Below are 23,946 nucleotides of genomic sequence, written 5' to 3' on the forward strand. Positions count from 1 at the left end.
TCATCAGCATGAAAATGGTAAACAGTACAACACACTCAGGTGTTCAGAATATGCGAATAAGAGAAGTTAAATAGCCTCACTCTTCTACTGACCCCACAATTTGAGCGATGAGAAACACACAGGAACTTTTTTTTTTTAAGTTAACTTCCAATAGCACCAAAATAGCCAACATTTCCTATGTGTTAGCCTCCCTTCTAACTAATTTAGCCCTCACAAAAGCCCTATGACATAGGTACTGTTATCTATCATCCCATTTCACAGATGAGGAAATCAAAGCCCAGAGATGTTCAAAACTTACCCAAGGTCTCAGCGTCTGAACCAAGCCAACGGTTCTTAGCTCTTAACCACAATCTGTGTTCCCCCAAGACGTACCACAGTTTAGATTCAAGTATTATGAGGCTGCACAACTACAAAATGGCAACCCCTGCCTGGAATACCAATCTAGGAAGGTGATGTTCACACTTGCTGCGCTGTTACTTCACTGCAACACCGTCTGCTCTGACCTACTGTAATGCTCTAATAAACAGAATACTAAGAACACACTTTTCTTCAATTATTCTAGGTAAGTGGAAAAATTCTGAATAGCTCCATCTAGTTTTTAATAAAGCAAAATTAAACTGGAAACCAAACAATAAGGAGGGAAAAGAGAGATAAGTTAACCTGGATCGGTGACTTACCTTGAAATACTTCCTTCTCATTCTGGTCATGTTCATCAACATAACTCCAGAGTTCACTCCAGTTTTTCCATAGTATGGATGTCTGGCAAAGCGATTATACCAGCCTATTCGAGGCTCTTCATGTTCTGGTGCCATTGCAGCAATTTGTGTGGAATTAAATTTCTTTAGTAAAGACCAAATATCATCAACGGGCCGTAAAAAAAGGATATCAGTGTCGACATACAATAGTGAGTCAACTTCTTTCAGGATTAACTGTGGGGAAAGATATTTGAATCATTAACTATAACTCTATTTAATATAAAACATGAAAGAGGCTTTCATTATTTAAAAAACACCTAAGAGAGAAACTAATTGACATTAATTTTTAAAAGTAGTTTTTCCCAAGTCTGTCATTTTTTACAAGAGCATATATAGATAGTCTGCTAATCTCTTTAATTAACTTTTAGAGAAGAAAAGCTATAAAAACAAATCAGAACAAAAACTCAATACTAAAAATTGGAAGAAAAAATAAAAGCAGTAGCCTCAAAGACTAGGGTGGAAATGTTTTTCATAATGGAAAATAACATTAGCTTCGGTGAACTGACATATCGAATCTTAATTTCCTGAGGTAAATACAGAAATTAATCAGTACAAATGAAGATCTTCTCAACTCGTCCCCTCAGCCTGTAACACTAATGGCCAGCACCTTTACCTCATTCTGGGCTCAGCTAGCAAATGGCAGAGCCAAAATTGAAATCCACACCACCTAACTCCAGAACCCATCCTCTTATTTCTGAGCTTACTACCTCCCAACAAATCGAAGAAAATGTGCACTCACATAGCAAGGGCGAAGACAAGACTTGTCTTGGAAGACTCGCTATGTCACTTTCCGAGAGACGTTAAACCTCCAACATGCATCTCTTATAGGAATTTTCAAGGGTACATTTTTATTTCTGCCTTACCCATATACTTTAGAATGTGACTCCTGCGAATTTAAATGTATTGCCTATCCCAGTGTATTAGTAAGACTCAATGATTAGGTTAACCTAAAGGTTTTTGGTTAAGAATACAAAGACGATAAGAGCTTGATCTTCATTCTGCTCCTTTTCAAAGCTGCTACCTCCTCCTGCAGTTACGAAGATGAGCAGTTACGAAGCTGAAATCACTCCATGCCCCCACTGATTTAGTATCAGGCTGGGGAAAAATATCTGACAGTTGGCTACAGAGCCTGAGTAGAGAAGGCTCACTTGTTCAAAGACTACAATTAAAAGGGTATGTACGTATGTGGATGTCTGTTCCCCTCTCACTTTTTGCGGGACGAAGAGTGAGGGAAATTGTTTTTATATCAACATTTTGCTTCTGTACCATGAGACAAATGTGTGTTTACAGACTTTTGTATTGTTAGCAATCTAGGAAGACACTACAGGAAGCTCCAGGGTTACTGTTGGGAGCCACTGCCAACTGGAGTTCACACATAAGGTTAAATAATAACCACGTCAGTATTTTTCTATGGTTCCTTTTGGCGGAACAAGGAGTTGGCAGAGCTTACATTGGTTCTTTTAATCCATCTATTTTAGAGGAGAAACTTAGTTAAAAAAAAGGATTTTACTTAGAAAAATGAAGAATCAATTTACTTAGATCTGGTTAAGTAAGAGTGAAGGACGAGGACAATTTGACAGGCTTCAAGTATTTAATTTTAGTAGTCAAATTCCATTTAGGAATTTAACCAGATTACATCATTAAATGATCTGGCAAATTTCCTATCAAGACATCAACAATTAAACTTGTTAATAATGCAGAATAAAACAGAAGAGCAATGACTGTAACCTCATGCTTCTTTCATCATTGTTTTTCAGTGACATATCTGTGTTTATTTAATGTCATAATGTGCTTGTTTAATGTCAGCCTCCCACATCAGACAACAGGCTCTATGAAAACAAGCAATCTGTCTGTTTCATTCATTCCTATATACCCAGCACTTCATTACAGATACTTGGTAGAATAGAGGCACTCAAACTATTAAGTAAATGATGTAACATTGCAATGATTCAACATAAGATTTTTTTTTAATTTTTAAAATTTAAGGCCTACATTAAGTACCTAAAACTTCTTAGGCTTTTCCCCTTTAATCCCTTATTTGTGTGCTTCTTACAATGAAAGCAGGTAATGAGAAAGATATCCTAGGATCCAGATTTTTTATGCTCAGCAATAAAGCTACTGGTTAGGCAGACTCAGCTATCAAAATGTAACTTAATTTTAAATTTTAACTGACATCCTGGATTTGATAAACTCTATTCTTAATATACTAAGAATTGCCTTAATCCACTTAATAATAACAAGTAACTTAAGTTTCTTCCCAGTAATTCACCTTCCAGAAACTTGTGAGCTTCTTAAACTCAGTATTTCTAACTACCGTAACTATTTTAAACATTACAGTGGTTCTAACAACTACTGAGAATTTTAAAACTATCAGTGAATTCAATTCAAAATGGAAGAGGTAAGCTGGCTTCTGAATATTTTTATTTATTTTTTCTTTTTTGGCTATACCATGCGGCTTGCAGGATCTTAGTTCCTGACCACAGATCAAACCCGTGTCCCCTGCAGTGGAAGCTTGGAGTCCCAACCACTGGACCACCAGGGAAGTCCCTGAATATTTTTAGATTAAAAAGAAATAATCAGGGTTTATCACCAGAGACCACCACCAAAGAACAGACCCATTGAATAAATGGTTCCCATTTCCCTTCGAGTTCACGTGGCTCAAATTTTGTGTCTGTGTTAAAATATCAGCTAGAAAAGGTGAACTGGCTTGCTGTTAAGACAGAAATGATTATCTAATGATCTACTTCATTTCCCAAATTATAAATGAAGTCTGCACCTGGCAGGTGATCCTGCCACTGCATTCCGCCTGGCAAAGACTTGGCTCCATTAAGACCTGATGACCTCTAACTCCTTCTTAGAGATGAAAGTTTATAGCAACTGAATAAATTAAAATGTAAGAAATAGTATTTCAACAGAAATTATTTACATTTTTCGTTTTTAACAGAGGTTTTTTTATTCTATCTTTTATTTGTTCTATGGGAAGTTTTTCTTTCTTCTAATGTTCAAAGGGAAAATCATACATGTGTGTTTATTTAACTGATCTATATGGAACTCTTCATTAACTTGTGTGTGTAACAGCAACATGCAAACAAACAAAAAAAACACTGGAGAAAAAAACTTACTGGCAAGAACAATCTCTGGGAAGCACACGGTTTAAAGAGCTTTTTCCATTCTGCTGCATTCTCACTTGGAAAAGTTATCGGGTATAATGAATAATTAAATGTTTGTAGAAATGACCAGCTGTTAAGCTAAAATAAAAAAACAAATAAAAAATAAAAGAACTCGGTTTAGATTTGTTTCTCTTTCTCTGCAAAATCATAAACCAACAGATTATTTTTCAAAAGTTAAAATTTAAGATGTTATACATTGTATGTCATACACACTTAAGAGAAAGTTAGATTCTTCTTTCCCACCATTTTGTTTTCATTCAAAATCTTAAAGTCATTCCAATATGCTAGAAAGACTCCACCATAAAGATCTGAGGGACAATTGAAGTTATAAGGATATCAACCACAAAACCAAAGTGGAAGGAGCCTTACAAACTGTTCGCCTCCATCAGCTTGACCTAATGTATAAATCCTCTCAATCCCTAAACAAGTTAAACTCAGAAAAATTAAGCACTAATTTTATTACCACAGTATGTATAACAGAAAATAGTTACAATCCAAGTCAGACCAATGTGAAAAACTGATTAGAAAATATTTATCTATATAGATTCAATAGTCCTGGTAATAAAATATTTTGATAAATACATATCCAGTGCTGATTTTTAAAAAAATCATTACAAAAAGCAAAATCTGATTTTCTGATCTGAAAATTTATAATGAACACGTTTACTCTTTAGCATCCCGAGTGCAATTCAAGACACTGAATTGCTTCAAATTCAGTTTAAGTATTACCTATCACTGCTGCTTAAACAGAATTGTTGATTTAAATTTCCTACAGAGCATTCACAATTTTTGCAGGAAGAAAAAAACTAAGCATTTTATATAACAGGCTGAAGATGATCTCTTTTTGAATTATGTCTGTGTTCAAGTAATTTTTACTTTTAAAAAATTTTTTAAAATGCTCAACACATATCTATTTTTTATTGTTTTATCTTATTTATTTATTTTCAGTTGCATCGGGTCTTAGTTGTGGCACACAGGATCTTTCATTGTGGCGCTCAGGCTCTCTACTTGTGGCGTGTGAGCTCAAGTGAATGGGCACAGTAGTTGTAGTGCGTGAGCTATTTGTGGCACGCAGGCTCCAGACAATGTGGGCTCTCTAGTTGTGGCGCGTGGGCTCCAGAGTGCATGGGCTCTGTAGTTGCGGCACGCAGGCTCTCTAGCTGTGGTGCGCAGGCTCAGCAGCTGCAGTGCAAGGGCTTAGTTGCCCCGCAGCATGTGGGATCTTAGTTCCCTGACCAGGAATCGAACCCACATCCCCTTCCACTGGACCACCAGGGAAGTCCCTGTTCAAGGGATTTTTAAAAACATTAATTCCTCCCTCTTTCTCTCTCTCTCTCTCTCTCTCTCTCTCACACACACACACACACACACACACACAAACAATGCCTTCCAACACAGTTTAAGGGAATAACTTTACTTCCAACACACTGTTTTGATGTATCTGTTAATTAGTTTCAAACACTAGTATTTTATTTTCCTTGCGTGACTTATAAATCACTTAAAGATCCTTTCAAGGGACTTCACTTCACAACTACAGGGCCCACGCACTCTTGAGCCTGCGTGCTGTAACTGGAGAGAAGCCCACACGCTGTAACCAAGAGCCCAGGCACCGTAACGAAACATCCCATGTGCCACAACTAAGACCCGACACAGCTAAAAATAAGTAAATAAATAAATAAATAATTTTAAAAGAAGATCCTTTCAATACCAACTTCAAAATGAAATCTTAGTCGTTCTTAAAATTCTAATATCGAATCATCTTTTCTGCAGTAAAAGCACATTCCACAAAATATTTGATTCTCCTTCATCAAAAGCAAAACCAAACAGTCTCAGAGTTAACCATGATAGTTAAAGAAAAACTAAGTTTAAAAATATAGTATATATCATACAAGCAATAACTCAGCCAGATTTGAAGACAACACAGAAGCCGCATATAAGATGAAGCAATAAATTTATTTTACTTTTATATTACATTTTCAAAGGTTTCCACAGTTGGTAGCAATCTCTTACTATTCTCTGAACTGTTAGGACGAGATTAATTCCTCAGTTAATATTTTAGGAAACAATCCAGATAATAAGATTAAGATCACAAAAGCACATATCACAAGTACAGATACCAGAAATATTTTAAAACAGTAAGTAAAGCTTTTTTTCTGCGTTGTTTTTTAATTGAAGTACAGCTGGTGTACAATATTATATAAGTTACAGATGTAAGGTACAGGTACACAATTTTTAAAGGTTACACTCCATTTATAGTTATTATAAAATATTGGCTACATTCCCACAGTATATATAGGATATACTGTGGTGTAAAATATATCCTGTAGCTTATTTTATACATAATAATTTGTACCTCTTAATCTCCTACCCCTATACTGCCTGTCCTCCTTTCCCTCTCCCCACTGGTAACCACTAGTTTGTTCTCTGTTAAGTGTGAGTCTGTTTCTTTTTTGTTACATTCACTAGTTTGTTGTAATTTGTAGATTCTACACATAAGTGATATTATACAGCATTTGTTTTTCTCTGACTTATTTCACTTAGCACAATGCCCTCCAAGTCCATCCATGTTGCTGCAAATGGCAAAATTTTCATTCTTTTTTATGACTGAGTAGTATTCCACTGTGTGTGTGTGTGTGTGTGTGTGTGTGTGTGTGTGTGTGTGTGTATACCATCTGTTTATCCATTCATCTGTTGATGGACACTTAGGTTGCTTCCATATCTTAGCAACTGTAAACAATGCTGCTATGAACATTGGGGTGCATGTATCTTTTCTAATGAGTGTTTTTATTTTTTTCAAATATATACCCAGGAGTGGATTGCTGAGTCATATGTTAGTTCTATTTTTAATTTTTTGAGAAACCTCCATACTGTTTTCGACAGTGTCTACACCAATTTACATGCCCACCAACAGCATATGAGGATTCCCTTTTCTCCACATCCTAATATTTCTTATTTGTGGTCTTTGTGATGATACCCATTATGACAGGTGGGAGGTGAGATCTCATTGTGGGTTTTTTGTTGTTGGTGGTGTTGTTTTTGCGGTACGCAGGCCTCTCACTGTTGTGGCCTCTCACGTTGCGGAGCACAGGCTCCGGACATGCAGGCTCAGCGGCCATGGCTCACGGGCCCAGCCGCTCCGCGGCATGTGGGATCTTCCCGGACCAGGGCACGAACCCATATCCCCTGCATCAGCAGGCGGACTCTCAACCACTGCTCCACCAGGGAAGCCCTCATTGTTTTTTGTTTTTTTTTTTTTGCAGTACGCGGGCCTCTCACTGCTGTGGCCTCTCCCGTTGCTGAGCAACAGGCTCCGGATGCGCAGGCTCAGCGGCCATGGCTCACGGGCCTAGCCGCTCCACGGCATGTGGGATCTTCCTGGACAGGGGCACGAACCCGCGTCCCCTGCATCGGCAGGCAGACTCTCAACCACTGCGCCACCAGGGAAATCCCTCTCATTGTGGTTTTCATTTGCATTTCCCTGACGATTAATGAGCAACGTTGAGCATCTCTTCATGTGCTTGTTTGTCCATCTGCATGTCCTCTTTGGAGAACCGTCTATTCAGTTCTGCCCATTTTTTAATCAGGTTGTTTGTTGTTTTAGATGGTGAGGGTTATGAGCTGTTTATGTATTTTGGATATTAACCCCTTATTAGTCATATCATTTGCAAATATTTCTCTCATTCAGTAGGTTGTCTATTCGTTTTGTCAATGGTTTCCTTTGCAAAAGCTTTTAAGTTTACTTAGGTCCCATTTGTTTATTTTTGCTTTTATTTCCTTTGCGCTTTAGGAAACAGATCCGAAAAAATAGTGCTATAATTTATGTCAAAGAGCGTTTTGCCTATGATTTCTTCTAGGAATTTTATGGTTTCTGGTCTTACATTTAGGTCTTTAATCCATTTTGAGTTTATTTTTGTGTATGGTGTTAGAGAATGTTCTAATTTCATTCCTTGTAAAATAGCAAGTAAAGCTTTAAGCCTCTTGGAATCCAAGATTTTAGCAGAAATCTAAAAGACTTGAGGTCACAAGTAGTGTTTTTCACTTAATATGCAAAATGAACTAATTTAACCTGAAAAAAACATCGAATACTTTTCCTACATAGATCAAGCAAAAAACCCAAATCAGTTTGACAGCTTAACTGAGTGTAGATAGAGAGATAAGAGATGGTGCGGGGATAATCATTATCATCTTCACCACCATCTCAGGACACAAGGTAATGAGATTTCAGGTGAAGTTTCTTCTTCGTATATGTTCTCCCTCCTATATTTATCTGTTCTCCTCTTCTTGCACAGGAATAATTTTTTTTGTTAAGGTTATGTGGCAGTCCTGATTAAAAGGGTATATTGTCAACCCACACAAACAACTAGATATGGTCACATGACTAAGTTGAAACCAATGAGATACTGGCAGGAATGTCATGTGCAACTTCTAGAAAGTTTCCTTAGAAAGGAGGAGGAGAACCCCCTTCTTCACTCCTTCCTCCGTCATGTTGGCTAGAATATGAGTGTGATGGCTGGAGCTTGAGTAGCCATCTTGGATCATGAGGTAGAAGCTTTATGTTAAAGATGGCTCAGCCACAAGAGAGAAAAAAACAAAATCCCTGAAGACACAGCGCTGCCATATACCACAGACTGCCTACTTTTATATAAGAGAGAAATAAACTTCTATCTTGTTTAAGCCACTGTTATTTTGGGTTTTCTGCCGTTACAGCGAAACTGACTGTAACTAATACAAAACCAAAATAAGAAACGTTCTTACCAGAGCAAGAAGCTACTTCCCTCCATATTGTCAATTAAGAGTTCCCTCCACTCAAAACAGAATTAAAACCTTTGTGCACACTCTGATTGAGGCACTCTCAAGCCAAGGATGGGAACACAATTAAGAAGTAGGACTTCTCAGTCAAAACATCCTGAAACTATATAGTCAGTAAAATAAAACCTCCATGCTTGGCAAAGGACTCTAAGTAGCCTAACTCCTTTTCAAAAACAAGTCTTCCTCTTACACCCTAGATCTGGAAGTGCAGATGGAAGTGGCAGCAGGGGACAGTCCCCACTCTTAGAGGGCAGAGCTGCAGAATACATTTTTTTTTTTTAAGGAATTTTGCTTTTTAAAAAAATTTTATTCATTTATTTATGGCTGTGTATGGCTCTATGTTTCTGTGCGAGGGCTTTCTCTAGTTGCAGCAAGTGGGGGCCACTCTTCATCGCGGCGCGCGGGCCTCTCACTATCGCGGCCTCTCTTGTTGCAGAGCACAGGCTCCAGGCTCAGTAACTGTGGCTCACGGGGCTAGCTGCTCCGCAGCATGTGGGATTTTCCCAGACCAGGGCTCGAACCCGTGTCCCCTGCATTGGCAGGCAGATTCTCAACCACTGCGCCACCAGGGAAGCCCTAGAATACATATCTTTGTTCAACAACATTTTACTATATATACCATTAAATATTCAACTATACAGGCTTGACTAAGTCTCAAATACTTACTATGCCTTTAAAACTATCATGCAGTTGATCTTCAGCAAAAATATGGAACTGAAGAGGTTTGATGCTGAAGATAAGTGCTGACTTCAACATGGTTAGAGTTTCTTCCAGTCTTTCCCCACAGGCAACTACGGCTAGGTGCACTCTCTCAACGGGCTGCATTTTCAGACTATACCTGATAGAAAAGAAAACCACATTTTCCAACAGTGTTAGTATAGGGTAACATGTTAACGACATGGTATTCTGACCGTGTTCAAAGATTAAAGTTTGAACAACAAGGTCCTACTGTACAGCAGAGGGAACTATATTCAATATTCTGTAATAAACCATAATGAAAAAGAATATTAAAGAGAATATATATATAACTGAATCACTTTGCTGTACACCAGAAACCAGCACAACATTGTAAATCAACTATAGTTCAATTGAAAAAGAAAACTGAAGTTTGAACCTTCTATTTAAAAAGCAAAGACAAATCAAATTACAAAACAGTATAATGTTGAATCAATCATATATATATATATATATATATATATATATATATATATATATATATATGTATGTATACCCTCAACCAGCCTTTCTCAGCTAACGTTCCTCACCAGGAACCACAAAACACAAAAAATGACCACTTCCGCATTCCCCCAAGAATGGTACATAACTAGCATCATTCTGGATGCACGGGAGAGAAGTTAATTCACTACTCACTCTGGATGCTGTAGGACATTAGGGCTTAATTCTCTCAAAGAAACCCCCACTTGAGAAAGGGAGCAGCACTGATTTGAAGGTCTTCCATTTAATTTTTAACTATTTTACTTAAAAAAAAATCTCAAACACACCAAAGTAGAGAGAAGACAACAGTAAATCTCCATGTACCCATCTCTCAGCTGCAACAATTATCCATTCAAAGGTATTCTTATTTCCTCTAAAACCCCTCCCCACAGCCCCTTCCACTAACCAACAGATCATTTTAAAGCAAACCCAGATATAAATTCACCCACAAATATTTCAGTATTATATCCAATCATCAACCATGCTGATTACAAGAAGTTTCCTTCACATAAGTTTTTTTGTTTTGTTTTGTTTTGTTTTACTGTGCAGTCCCATTTATCAAGTAATCAGTGAGAAGTAAAAATTTCTGAGGTGGTCTAAAAATACTAGTCAAACACTAGTAGCACATCATTTTGGAAGGAAGGAAAGATTCCTAAACCCCAGTTATCAGCCTAGGCTATGTTGGACCCTACCTCTAACACAGAGCAGCAGTGCAAGCACCTTACCACTGAACCAGTAATACTCCACCATCATACAAGGAACAGAACTAATTATGTGTGACTGCATTGTTATTAAACAATTAACATTTACAATATGAAATAAAGACCTCATCTGTAATTAGGACATAAAATAATCTTTTTGGAACTGACAGCTAAAGGTATGTAGGAGTGGAAGGCAACATAAAACAACCTAGTAGCACATTAAAGTATTATAAAGTACAAACATTCCAAAACTAAAAACATACAAATTTGACTTTAACTCAATTTTTAGTTACAGAGATCCTTTCTGTAAAATGTATAAGGGGATTACAAATAATACTGTTTAACGTTAATAGTTGTATGTATCCATTACTGAAATTTTGTAGTAGCAGGGATGGGTGATTAATCATTTTTCTTAAATTTATAAGCTAAAATTATCGTGGTTATGTTCCTTAGCACAGGACTTTGGAATCTTGAGTATTCATGTGTCCGTGTGTCAGAGTGGACCCAGAACTGTTTCCTGAGGAAAATCTTGGTCTTGCTCATGGGTAGTCCCTCAACTGGCCAGGATATGAGAAAACAGAAAATGATGCTAAATAACATTAAATACAAACAATTGACTATATAAAACACACCTAAATATCAAATTCATACAACTTAATGTTTTAACATTAAACATTTGGAATTATTAATTTTTTATCCTATTAATGATAAAGTCTGAATATATATAACGTGCTCCTGCATCTACTATGGATCTATTCAGTCATATTAACAAGCTTGTTTGCCAAGGGCCCAGAGACATTTAAGGACAGCAGTTGAAACTGACGCTTTTCTGCTCTGAGTTCCTGAGGCCTGAAAATGCGTTCACTTCTCTTACATGGGACATCTCTTACCTACACAATTACTGGTAACTGTCAGCCTTCAGCAGAGGAGCAGAAAGGCTTTTCAGCATGAATACTTACCTCCTAGAAAACACAAGAGTCATTTCCTTCCCTGATCCCTCAACTGGGAGGCTGAAACCCAATACCTTGATAACCTACCCTTTATTCAGACTAATGGGCCACTTATTCTAAAGATGACGTTCTTTAAAAACAAACAACAACAACTGCTTTTAAGAAAAAGAAACCTTCCCTGGATAATTCATGAAGTTAAACATTACACCACTTTGTTAATGGTATTCAATGGAGAAGTCACATAAAAAGTGGTATTGTTGGAAGGGGAATTTACGATTCGAGAAGCGGTGGTGATAGTTCATTCTTCATCAAGTTATTAAGATTATCATTAAATTAAGATATAACATCAGGTACATACTTTGCCTTTAAGATTTACATCAATCTACCAGGAACTGGTTTTTATGAGTGGTTTGAGGAGGGGACAACTGCATAATTTTGCACATGGCTATCCAGCTATCCAACCATCTTCTGTTACAGGGTTACCAGAGTTTAGCCTTCCACCACTCACCTGCTGTGCTACCTCTTTCACTCATAAGGTACAGCATAAGCTTGGGTCTTTTGAAAGCTCTGTTCTTTTCCACTGACAGGAATTAGAAAGAAGCAGTGCCTGTGTCCTCGTCTGCACCCTCTATCCATTCCCCTCGTTTCTGTTGAGCCCCTCAGTTTACAACTTTGGAGCCCTATCAGAGGGGAGACTATCTACACTTTCTATACCTAAACAAGGGGACATGAACCCAGTTGGCCTCAAAGCAGTGGAAGCCACAATGACACAAGTAAAAGAGAAGGCAATCAAGACACACAACAATCTCGCAGAGCTCTCCATTGTCTCAGCTTTCTGATAAATGCCTCCAGGTCCTGTTCCTCATGAGGGTATAAAGACCCTCATTAAAGCACCAAGATTTGAGAATCTATAATGGGCTCGGATTGCTTAACTGGCCATAACTAGATCCTTCCCCAAAGCTAAAAGCCTAGAGATTTAAAGAGTGAGCCATAACAGTCATGTGCTGTTTGGCACAGAACTCTCAACATACAGAAGTATAATAAACCTTCTCAAGAGAAATAAGTCAAATGTTCTTCAAGGAAAAAAAGTCCTTCTAAGGTCAGTCCCAGGGACTCCTGCTCTCAGGCACTGCAGAAAGGCTTGTTCTAATCACACTGCTAGCACTCCTTCCACCAATTTCTATAAAAGCAGTAGTACTGTCAACAATATTGCATTTGTTTTTCTGTTATGTGTCCCTTTTTAGCAAAAGCATTATATACAGTACAGACTCCAACAGCTAAACTGACAAGACAAAACATATTTTAAAGATGTCTCTGCTCACCACCCTGTCCCTAGACCCAGGAACAGGAAGTAACTGCAACTGGAAGAAATCTAAAGTGAGCTTTTACACTAGAGGAAGGGATAACTAAAACCTTCAAAGAAGTTGTAGGGAAGTAGCCATTCAAGTAATTTTGGTCCCAACTGAATGGTGTTAATATTGTCAGGATCTACAAAAATATGCTATGTATTAATCACAGTGTGAATAAGAGAAAGTCCCTGTGGATTTAAAGAAATGTTATCCGAAAAGGACATTTTAAAGTCATAACCTACTTTTCTACAGATATATGATTAGAAGAAATGCTTCAGATAATTCAAAGGTAACACCTGAGGGTCCCCATGACTAAATCTGGCATAGCCTGAGCATAGACTAGAATTGTGACAGCAATGATTGGTAACACATTCTATTAAAAAACTGAATCAGTGAGTCCAAAATGATACTAAATAAAGAGTAAGGCGGAGGGGGAACCCTCCTTTAAAGATGAATACCAACCAATAAATGTAGAAGGAATGACAGAATTACAAAAAACACTATTTTGCACTCACTATTGCAATAGATGATTTGAACAAGAGTAATTAATGGATGCTAAAACCACAGAGTATCAAGGTATTATCCCCACACATTACAAAAGGGATAAAGATACTGTTACGGTGTAGAAATGTGACACCGCCACCTTAACCAGGGGATCAAACAACCAATCATGTTAACTGTCTGCCACCACATGCCTCACCATAGAACGCCCAAAGAGCACAAGATCTCCTGCGCAATATTGCTGCCAAAGATCCTGAATCTAATCCTAAGGAGACAGGCAAATCCAAATAAAGGAACATTCTGTGAAACAAAACAAAAATATCATGTCATGAAAGAAAGACACCAACCACCACGCCTCCCTGCCCTGTCCCCCCCTCAAAAAAATGTTTGGGAATTGTTCTAGAAAAAAGACTAAATAGATTTAATAACTGAATGCACTTGTTCCTTGACTGGGTTCTGAATGGGGAAGAAAAGATACAAAGTTCATTAAAAGGAAAATAAGGAAATATGAATATATATAAATATAACATTCTGTCAGTGTTAAATAACTTGTAAGTGCCAATTTTGTTATGTTGGTACTGAAGACTATCCCTGTTCTTAGGCAATACATGATGAATATTTAGGCTGTCGCTCAAACAGCCAAAAAGTGGCAAAATGTTACTAATAGGTAAATATCTAGTGACAGGTATGTAGTGGCTCACTATGCTATTCTTATAACCTCTGTAGATTTGAAAACTTATCAAAGTAGAAAGCTGAGATGAGGAATCCAGAAAAAAAGTTAACACAATGTTTTACATGAAAATTCTAATACAAATACTGTAAACAGACTTACAAGCCTTAAGAATAGACTTATTTTAAGTAACATTTCTGCTGTAAAGGAATAATAATTTTTCTTTTTTTAAACAGCATCAAAATTTAAACATTAAAAATTTTTAATCAAAATTAAAATTTTTTAAATCGAAATTTAGCATCAAAAGCTTCCAGTGTGTTCTTCTAGCCTATAATTAAATTAGTGTTTTCTCTATAAAAGAAAACAACATATAACAATATTTAGCCTAGTAATTAGCATTATAATTAAGTACACAGACTCAAAGTAAACAGATTAAATTTCTGATAACAATCTCCCCAAACTAAAAAATAACTGCCACGAACTTATCTTTAAAAACTTGTGGGCTTCCCTGGTGGCGCTGTGGTTGAGAGTCCGCCTGCCGACGCAGGGTACCCGGGTTCATGCCCGGGTCCGGGAAGATCCCACATGAAGCGGAGCGGCTGGGTCCGTGAGCCATGGCCGCTGAGCCTGCGCGTCCGGAGCCTGTGCTCCGCAACGGGAGAGGCCACAACAGTGAGAGGCCCGCGTACCGCAAAAAATAAAAACAAAAAAAAACCTTGCAATTGAACAAAATTGGAAAACTATATTCAGAAACACTAATGATAATTTCCTTAATGTGTAGCTCTTAAAAAAAAGTTTTTCCTCTTACTATAAAAAAAAGAGTTGTGGTGAATTAATATACTAAGGTAAAACTACTTTAAAGGTTGTATATAAATCACTCTGGGAACAAAACACAATACTTAAAAAAAACTCTGCAAGGTTTTATGCAAAGGATTAAAAAAATCTAAAAATTCAACATTTTGTAAGTATTAATTGTTAAAATATAATTTAAAATAGTCTGTAAAAATATACCTCTTAAAACTAGCATGGGACCACTTAAGATAACAGTTCAGGTAGCAAATACACAGACTATGAACTGAGAATCAATTCCCATCATAGAGAGAAAGATTAAATATTTTAAAAGCTCAAGTCACATAATAATATTAAAATTAAGAGATTACATAATGAAAAAAAACTACAATTAAAAAATGAAACAAATATTTGTAATCAATGGCAAAGGTAGAATGTATTATTCTAAGAGTTCATAAAATAAGCATTAAAAAGCTCAATAGGTAAATATCAATACAGAAAGTACAAACAAAATTTAAAAAGCCAAATAAATGCAGAAATATATTCAAGAAATAATCAATGAATATAAATCAATAATAAGCTATCATTTTACTCTAATAAGTGGCAAAATTATAACTCCCAATAATGAATGTTAAGGTTATGGTGACACCAGTACACTCACACAATGCTGGTACAGGCTTAAATCTGTATAATTTTTAGAACATAAGTGATATCCAATTCTTTTTAATGAATATTTGAACTCCTTTCACATGCTAGACACTGGGGATAAACAAGAAAGCCACAATCCTAACCTCACACAATTTATAGCTGTTGTGAAAAGACAGATTTTTGAAAGATTTAATCAGAAAGCATGGTTAATTGCTTAAATAGAAAACAATCAAGGTTGCTAACTGGGCTCACTACACAAACATCTAACCTAGTCTGAAACTGCTGGGGAAAATTACTAGTCATTTACTGGTTGCCAAGCACCTTGCCAAATAATGGGGCTTAAATAATGAACACCACGTGGTGTCCGTCTGCGAAGTCAACACTCCAGAAGTGGGTAATGATTCGCAACCACAACAGATGCAGCAGGTACAGTAACTATGAGGATACAGAGAAGGGAGAAGCGGTGGGCACGGAAGGGAGGTCACAGTGGCGGGATAAGAAGTGATTCCACGGTAGTTAAGGGACAGAAAGGAAGAGGCCGGCAGGAGCAACAGCATGAAAGGAGACGGGCGGGAAAAGTTACTGCAGACTGATTGACGTGTGGGAAGCCCACCATGAACCAAGACACAAAACCCAGATGAGGGGAGGTGTGAGGGGCTAGCCCAAGTCAGCAAGGTGAAAATCACCACCGTGCAGCTGGAGACACAGCTCGGGAGCTCAGAGAACAGCTCTGGAATGAAGGTATCAGTTAAACCATCCAGGGAGCAGCAGAAGAAAGAGCAGAGTCCTAAGGAGTTAGGACTGGAGAGAGGAGTCCAGAGGCGGCGGGAACAAAACCTGAGACGACAAGAGCCAGAGACGGACAGAGTCCAAAGGAAGAAAGAGGAAGTGGTAACAAGAAAGCACATTAGGGCTCAAAGAACAATTCCGAGGTCAGAGGTGACTTCAGTGAGAGCGGGTTTTTTGTCAGGTGGTGGCCGGGTGCTGCTCCTAGCGGGCTGAGGTGTGAAGGTGTTCTTTTTTTGTTTTTTAAGGAAGTAAAGCCAGTAGGTACTCATAAATGTTTGCTGGTGACGAGAAAGAACAAACAAAGGATGCTTGAAGGAAAGAGGCTAGAAGCAAGCTGCGGTAGGGACTTTGGTTTGTTTCAAGGACAGAAGAGGCAGAAGAGGTGTGAGCGCTGTGACGCCACCGGGGAGCAGTCAGGGGCAGACAACTCATGCAGATACAAGTTACTAGAAGCACACGCACAGGAACGGCGAAAACACTTGCGGTGGGTATTGAGGCGATTTGGGCTTTTTTATGTTATTTTATGATCACTGTATAATAAATTAATTGGGAGGAAATAACCCCCCAGAGAAGTCTAATCAAAATACATAAAGAATTCAAATTGGAAACGCTGGGACAAGTCTGGGGAGAAGAAAATGGTGCCAGTTATAAGGGCCCACTGGTGCCAGGCAAAATGGGAGAGCTAATGGTAGCCGAGGGGATTTCAGAGAAGCTTCCCCAGGTGGGCAGAGTCAGGCAAAAATGAGGTGCTATTTAAATACTGAAATGGAGGGGGAGAATGACATGGCAATGGGACAGCACTTTAGCTTGTCGGCACATTGGAATAGACTGAATAAATAAGGGATTCCCAAGAGCAAAGTAAGAAACTAAGTGTTGGGCTGCAGCATGCAGGCCTGCAAGCCCCGTACTTGCCCAGCTTCAAGACCGAAGGAGGAGGCCAGTCAGGCCAGCGGAGACATCAATGGCTTAATGGATGGGGGGAGCTTACATGTCGAAAGCAAGGTCCTGGAGCAGCACACTACTGTGTGCAGATGACATGGCAGCAGTGTTTGCTGGGGGGCGGGGGGAAGGGGTAATCACTTATAGGGAGAACTGACCTCAGGTTGACTCACTGGTTACCAGGGAAACTAGCAGAGGAGCATGCTCCTCACCATCCCTTTGATAAGCTATCATGGAGGAGATGTTCTGATTTAAAGGTCAGAACCATCACTAGTTGGGGCAGGGGCAAGTATGTAGGAAGGTCAGTCATGTGAGTAGGGTGTAGGTGAGGCATGGACTGGTCGAGCAGGGGACGTACAGAGAGCAAGAGAACAGCCATCTTGGGTGGCCTGATCATACTAAGTTTAAGAGATTTTACATAATGATATGATACATGTAACAAGATGGTTACAGATTTATACTACGGATGTAATATTACAGGCAGAGAGTATAACTTTTAAAATCTCAAATTTAGGAGAGTAAAAAAGCACAAGGTTTACAATATCATGTATCTATCCACATGTAATTCCTTCCAGGGAATACTTGGGAGCTTTGGGAAAATAGTGAGTTGGAGAGACTCAAAGAAAAGGAATACTAAGCAGAGGCTCCAGGATTCAGACTAGGTCAACTTCCCTGGGCTTCTGCAGCAGAGGAGGTAGGAAGATCATTACTCATGCCGTAACTTACGAAAGGGCCTGGGTTGTATAAATCAGAGTATACAGGGGCTTTCAACCTTACCCAGCTCCCAGAGTGAGCAGATTTATGTCAGGTCGGAGATAGCTAAGTGGTGCTTGTCATTACTCTATTGCTAGAAAACTCTTTAAAGGATGAAAAATATGGAGCTCCCATTCTCCAAAATTATGAACAAGCTGAATGGTAAGATTATCTTGAAAAAGTTAGTTTTTAAAAGTTTACATAATCTGACTCGACTGACCCATATTAGAATTTCAATCATCCAATCTTTTCCATAGCAATGAGATACAATTAAAATATGTTCTTCCCACCTGGAATATGTCACCTCTTGTCCTTAAGCCTGGCTAATTTCCTGTTCGTCATGCAGTCACTCCCTTAAAAACGCCTTCCCTGATGCCTCCCTCCTACTTCTCCCATCTTTGTGGCTATAATCTGTCACCCTCTATTAGAGTCTCAGGTTGACTAGTGTGAAGCTCCCATCAGAATGTAAGCTCCAGAAGGATGGGGCCATGTTAACCAGACTCAGTCTGATTCTTAGCACCTAGCACTGTGCCTGGCAAATGGAATGAGTAGAATTAAAATTCAAATGAATCATAAAGAAATTTTATTATTGGGAAGGGCACTTTAGGCTACAGCCTCACTCTCCCCTGCTACTATCTCAGAGAGTCTGATATCCCATTCCTACCAATACTTGTTTCCTTCGTTGAAGGTTAGAGCAGGAAGGGACCTGAGAGTCAGTCAATCCAATGCCTTCATTGTCCAGAGACGTGAACAAAGCTGCACTAGTCAAAAACTTTAAAAAAGGGCCAATAAACAATGTCATATCATTTGCTCCTTCATTAAACACTTATCTTTATCCTCCCATTCCCCAATATTCAACCCCTCTGCTCATAACCAATATAATCCTTCCCCAGTTGTCTCCATTTGCCTACAAAATGTTTTTTCAGTATACCAGCTTTAAGTCAGATAAATGCTATATGTCGGTAAATGTCAGTGGAAATCTACCTTTATTATCTGGTTACCACTTCATTACCTGTTACCTAAAATTTGATCATAAATTGTCCTAAGAACAATGGTTTATCTTAGTAACATCTTTAAAATTTTTTAGATCATTTTATACACAGTATGTATTAAAAAATTAGTCATAACTACTTCAAAGTGGGAAAAAAGAATAGAAAACCCAATCAGAAAACTAATTATTTACTTGTATAATAATATTACAGGAAAAGAAACATTTTTATGACCATATGACCACATTTTTATTACACTCCAAAATTTATTAGCTACTATCTGATCTTACCTACACTGATCTACCAATTAAATATTAAGTGCCTACCTAAAAGCCGCTTCCCAAAAGCAGTTCATTCCACAAACATCAGAGGGCAGCATCCAATAGGGATTCCAGTAACACAGAGAGAAATCTTTACACCTAACAGAGTAAGACAGAAATAGTCCTATGTGAGTATTTTGGCTTAAAACTAACAAGGAATTTACTCAATAACATAAAAACTTACTGTTCTATTTTTTACAGCAACAAAACTGCAAATTCAACTTGCTATGGTAACTTGAGGATTTCTGGAAATTGATTTCTCCCTTACTTAGGGTAGCACTACTTTAAATAGAACTTTAAAACCTTTAGGCAAAAAAATACCACAGACTGGAAATGTTTTTTAGTCATGAACGCTCTTAATATATTAAGATCTCCTCCTAAGATGACACAGAAAATATTGGAATACTTCTAAAATTTTCCTTCCTTCATGAACTGCACATATCCCCCTTAGAATAAAATCCATTCTGCCAAACAAAACATTTGCTTATCCTGAAGCAAAATTTAAGCCACAAATGCTGGTAGAAAGGAAAGAGAGAATCTTTAAATGCTTTTAAATTAATCCTCAATCCAAGCTTAAAACACCAAGTATCGTGTTTTAAGTTGGAAATAAGAGACCAAGTTGATATTCATGGCTCAGTTTCATTACCTACACATCTCAGTTTCACTATATTTCACAAGCTAAAATGGGGGATCAAATGTGGACTTTCTTCTTAGATTGCAGGTTGGAGCTAAAAAACCCCACAAATACACAACAACAACTGCTCACATTACAAAAAGTTATGTTTTTCATTGTTATTCCTTTTCAAAACAATAGTCTAGTTGGAAATTCAGTACAGTGGAGGCTTGGGTTTACAAAAGCAAGTATGAAGTCAGAGTGAGTCACTAAACCAGGTCACCTCATGTGCCATCACCATTAATTCAATTATAAGTTACTGTTCTTACAGTGAAAGGTCTATGAAATTTCATATTTGCAACATCTCTGATCACACCTCTCACAAATGTCAACAGGCTAAGACAGGGGGTCTCAATCCAGGATGTACAATGAAATCACCAGAGAGCCCTACACCAGACCTGTTAAATCAGAAACCCTGAGGACAGGGTCAGGCACTGGTTGCTTTTAAAGTCCTGCCTAAGTTATTCTGTATACTACTGCATGAAGAACTACGTCAGAATTTTTAAATGAATGGAAAAAAGTGACACTATAATTTGTTTTTTCTTGAAATGGACACCGTTTTCAAGCACAGCGTAAAAAGTTAACATATCTTAGTTGATAAGTCAGAAAATGTGTGCAGACCAGTAAAATGTACAACCTGATCAGGAAATTTGTTGGTCCCCTTCCAGGTGTGGTCATGTAGTTTTTAAGTCTTGCACTTATTTGTAGAGACAGGCTGAGTGGAAGTGGCAACAACACAGAGTTTTTTTCAGATTCAAGAGTTCTCACATCCATTTAAGCCTCACAAGAAACCTGTTCAAATAGGTATCTCCATCTTTCAGATACAGACATCATCAAAGCTTTCTTTCAACAAATCCACAATTTATTTATAATCAACACCTAAAGTGCCCCTTTGTTCCAGGAAGGAAATAAGTTGGTTATTCCATCTCCTTCTGTCAAATCTTCCAACAGTAGAAAATGAAAATAAAAATGAAGTCTCAAAGAAAATGACTAAATTTTTTTGTAAAAATGACTGCTTGAAATTGTGTATTAATACCATTTTCTGCCTCAACTTGTATTGCTCCCAGCCCTAGGCAATCATGCATCTATTTTCTGCCTCCATAGATAAATGGAATCATATAATATGTGACCTTTTGAGTCAGACTTTTTTCACTTAGTGTATTTTCAAGGTTCACCCACTGTAGCATTTATCAGCACATTTCATTCCTTTTTATGACCAAATAACATTCCCTTTTATGAATGGATGGATATACAACATTTTCTTTATCCATTCATGAGTTAATGAACATTTGGGCTGTTGATACTTTTTGATTATAAATAATGCTTTTATGAACATCCATGTAAAATTTTAACGTGAACGTATGTTTTCTATTCTCTTGAGTATATATATATATATATACACATACACACAGACACACACATATACATATACACACACACGTGCGCACACACACCCGTACGAGAGGAATGGCTGGATCATGTAATCAATGTAAACTGATTAATGCAGATGAAATTACAGGGAAAAAAATGTCAAGTTTTAGGTAACTTTCTTGACCATAACTCAATGTCAGAAAACACAGTTTACAGAAAGAATGTTCTCTTTCTGTCTTTCTTTAATGGAAATATAAAACATATGCACTAGTGAGTATACATCCTCCTTACCATTAAAAAAAAAAAAAAATAAAACACTGAGCTGCTGCTAGCAAAAGGGGGCATAATTTATTCACAGTTTCTTATTTCCCAAATTTACATTCTTTCACTTCTGAAAACTTGGTTTTAAAGATTAAGATAAAGAGTAGAAACTCATACTGAGAACTCATTATGTACCAATAACTATCACTACAAGCAATAAATGAGGAAAAGCAACTAATCTGAGACAGACAGTACTTGTATTTTCAGGCCAGAAAAAAAAAGTTTAAAAATATTGGAAAAGTAAAGGTACTTATCCAAGTTCCGATTATTAGCTGCTTTTGCTTTTATTCCTTAAAACTACTGAAAATGGAACATTAGACATACAAAATTCAAAGAGGTAACTCTATTAAATAATTTTAATGGGGCAAAACTGTAGCTGACCTAAATGGGTATGTCTTCAGTAAACAATGACATCCAGAATCAGTGAAGTCCATAAATGCAAAGTTTTTCCATTGTGGATCAAACTGAAATAAAACTTTACCATGACTCATCCCCCTGTTTCATATGGCTTAATATTTCTAGCTCTAGGTGGCTTGTCTACAAGCAAACTGATCAAGGGATAGCACAGGGATCTCTGTGGTAATACAACAGTCTGTATCCTGACTGTGGGGGTGATGACACGAATTTCACTTACGTGATACAACAGCATAAAACTGCACATACACACGAGTGCAGGTAAACTGGTGATGTCTGAAGATGGTCTATGGGTTGTACAATGTCAATTTCTGGGGTTCTAATATTCCACTATGTTGATACACATATATTCCAGATACGGTAGCATTACACTAAGCTCGTGTAAAATGTTACTACTGGGGAAAAACTGAGTGAAGGATAAATGGGGTATCTATGAAGCTTCCTGTGAACTTATATTTATTTCAAAAGTTTAAAACAATAAATGATTCACAAATTAAATTCCTCCAAATTTCAGTACTTGAAAAATGTTTTAAAAATTGAGACATCAGAATCAAGAAGAACTACAATCCTGCAGCCTGTGGAACAAAAACCACATTCACAGAGAGACAGACAAGATGAAAAGGCAGAGGGCTAGGTACCAGATGAAGGAACAAGATAAAACCCCAGAAAAACAACTAAATGAAGTGGAGATAGGCAATCTCCCAGAAAAAGAATTCAGAATAATGCTAGTGAAGATGATCCAGGACCTCAGAAAAAGAATGGAGGCAAAGATTGAGAAGGTGCAAGAAATGTTTAACAAAGACCTAGAAGAATTAAAGAACAAACAAACAGAGATGAACAATACAGTAACCGAAATGAAAACTAACGCTAGAAGGAATCAACAGCAGAATAACTGAGGCAGAAGAATGGATAAGTGACCTGGAAGACAGAATGGTAGAATTCACTGCTGCGGAACAGACTAAAGAAAAAAGAATGACAAGAACTAAAGACAGCCTAAGAGACCTCTGGGACAACAACACAACAACATTCGCATTACAGGGGTCCCAAAAGGAGAAGAGAGAGAGAGAAAGGACCCAAGAAAATATCTGAAGAGACTATAGTCGAAAACTTCCCTAACATGGGAAAGGAAATAGCCACCCAAGTCCAGGAAGCACAGTGAGTCCCATACAGGATAAATCCAAGGAGTAACATGCCAAGACACACAGTAATCAAACTGGCAAAAATTACAGACAAAGAAAAATTACTGAAAGCAGCAAGGGAAAAATGACAAATAACATAAAAGGGAACTCCGATAAGGTTAACAGCCAATTTCTCAGCAGAAACCCTACAAGCCAGAAGGGAGTGGCATGATATATTTAAAGTGATGAAAGGGAAGAACCTACAACCACGATTACTCTACCTGGCAAGGATCTCATTCAGATTCGATGGAGAAATCAAAAGCTTTACAGGCAAGCAAAAGCTAACAGAATTCAGCACCACCAAACCAGCTCTACAACAAATGCTAAAGAACTTCTCTAAGTGGGAAACTCAAGAGAAGAAAAGGACCTACAAAAACAAACCCAAAACAATTAAGAAAATGGTCATAGGAACATACATATCGATAATTACATTAAATGTGAATGGATTAAATGCTCCAACCAAAAGACACAGGCTTGCTGAATGGATACAAAAACAAGACCCATATATTTGCTGTCTACAAGAGACCCATTTCAGACCTAGGGACACATACAGACTGAAAGTGAGGGGATGGAAAAAGATATTCCATGCAAAGGGAAATCAAAAGAAAGCTGGAGTAGCAATTCTCATATCAGATAAAATAG

General features: G+C 37.7%; 1 protein-coding gene across 2 annotated transcripts in view; it reads right to left on the minus strand.

Moving 5' to 3' along the window:
- The window catches only part of GXYLT1 (glucoside xylosyltransferase 1), a 55,290-nt gene that overhangs the window by 21,942 nt on the left and 9,402 nt on the right, over window positions 1-23,946 (minus strand). Inside the window, exons 2-5 of one of the 2 annotated variants that reach the window (XM_022572454.2) lie at window positions 19,354-19,446; window positions 9,401-9,572; window positions 3,878-4,003; window positions 678-929 (exon numbers count right to left, since the gene is read on the minus strand). In XM_022572454.2, coding sequence (XP_022428162.1) covers window positions 678-929; window positions 3,878-4,003; window positions 9,401-9,572; window positions 19,354-19,446 — 643 coding nt within the window. The remainder of the gene's footprint in view (window positions 1-677; window positions 930-3,877; window positions 4,004-9,400; window positions 9,573-19,353; window positions 19,447-23,946) is intronic. The other variant, XM_022572455.2, reaches the window with a different exon arrangement.

This window comes from Delphinapterus leucas, chromosome 11 (genome assembly GCF_059928025.1).
Source record: "Delphinapterus leucas isolate spDelLeu-1000000601 "Yukka" chromosome 11, BTC_Dleu_Yukka2, whole genome shotgun sequence".
NCBI classification, from domain to species: Eukaryota; Metazoa; Chordata; class Mammalia; order Artiodactyla; family Monodontidae; genus Delphinapterus; species Delphinapterus leucas.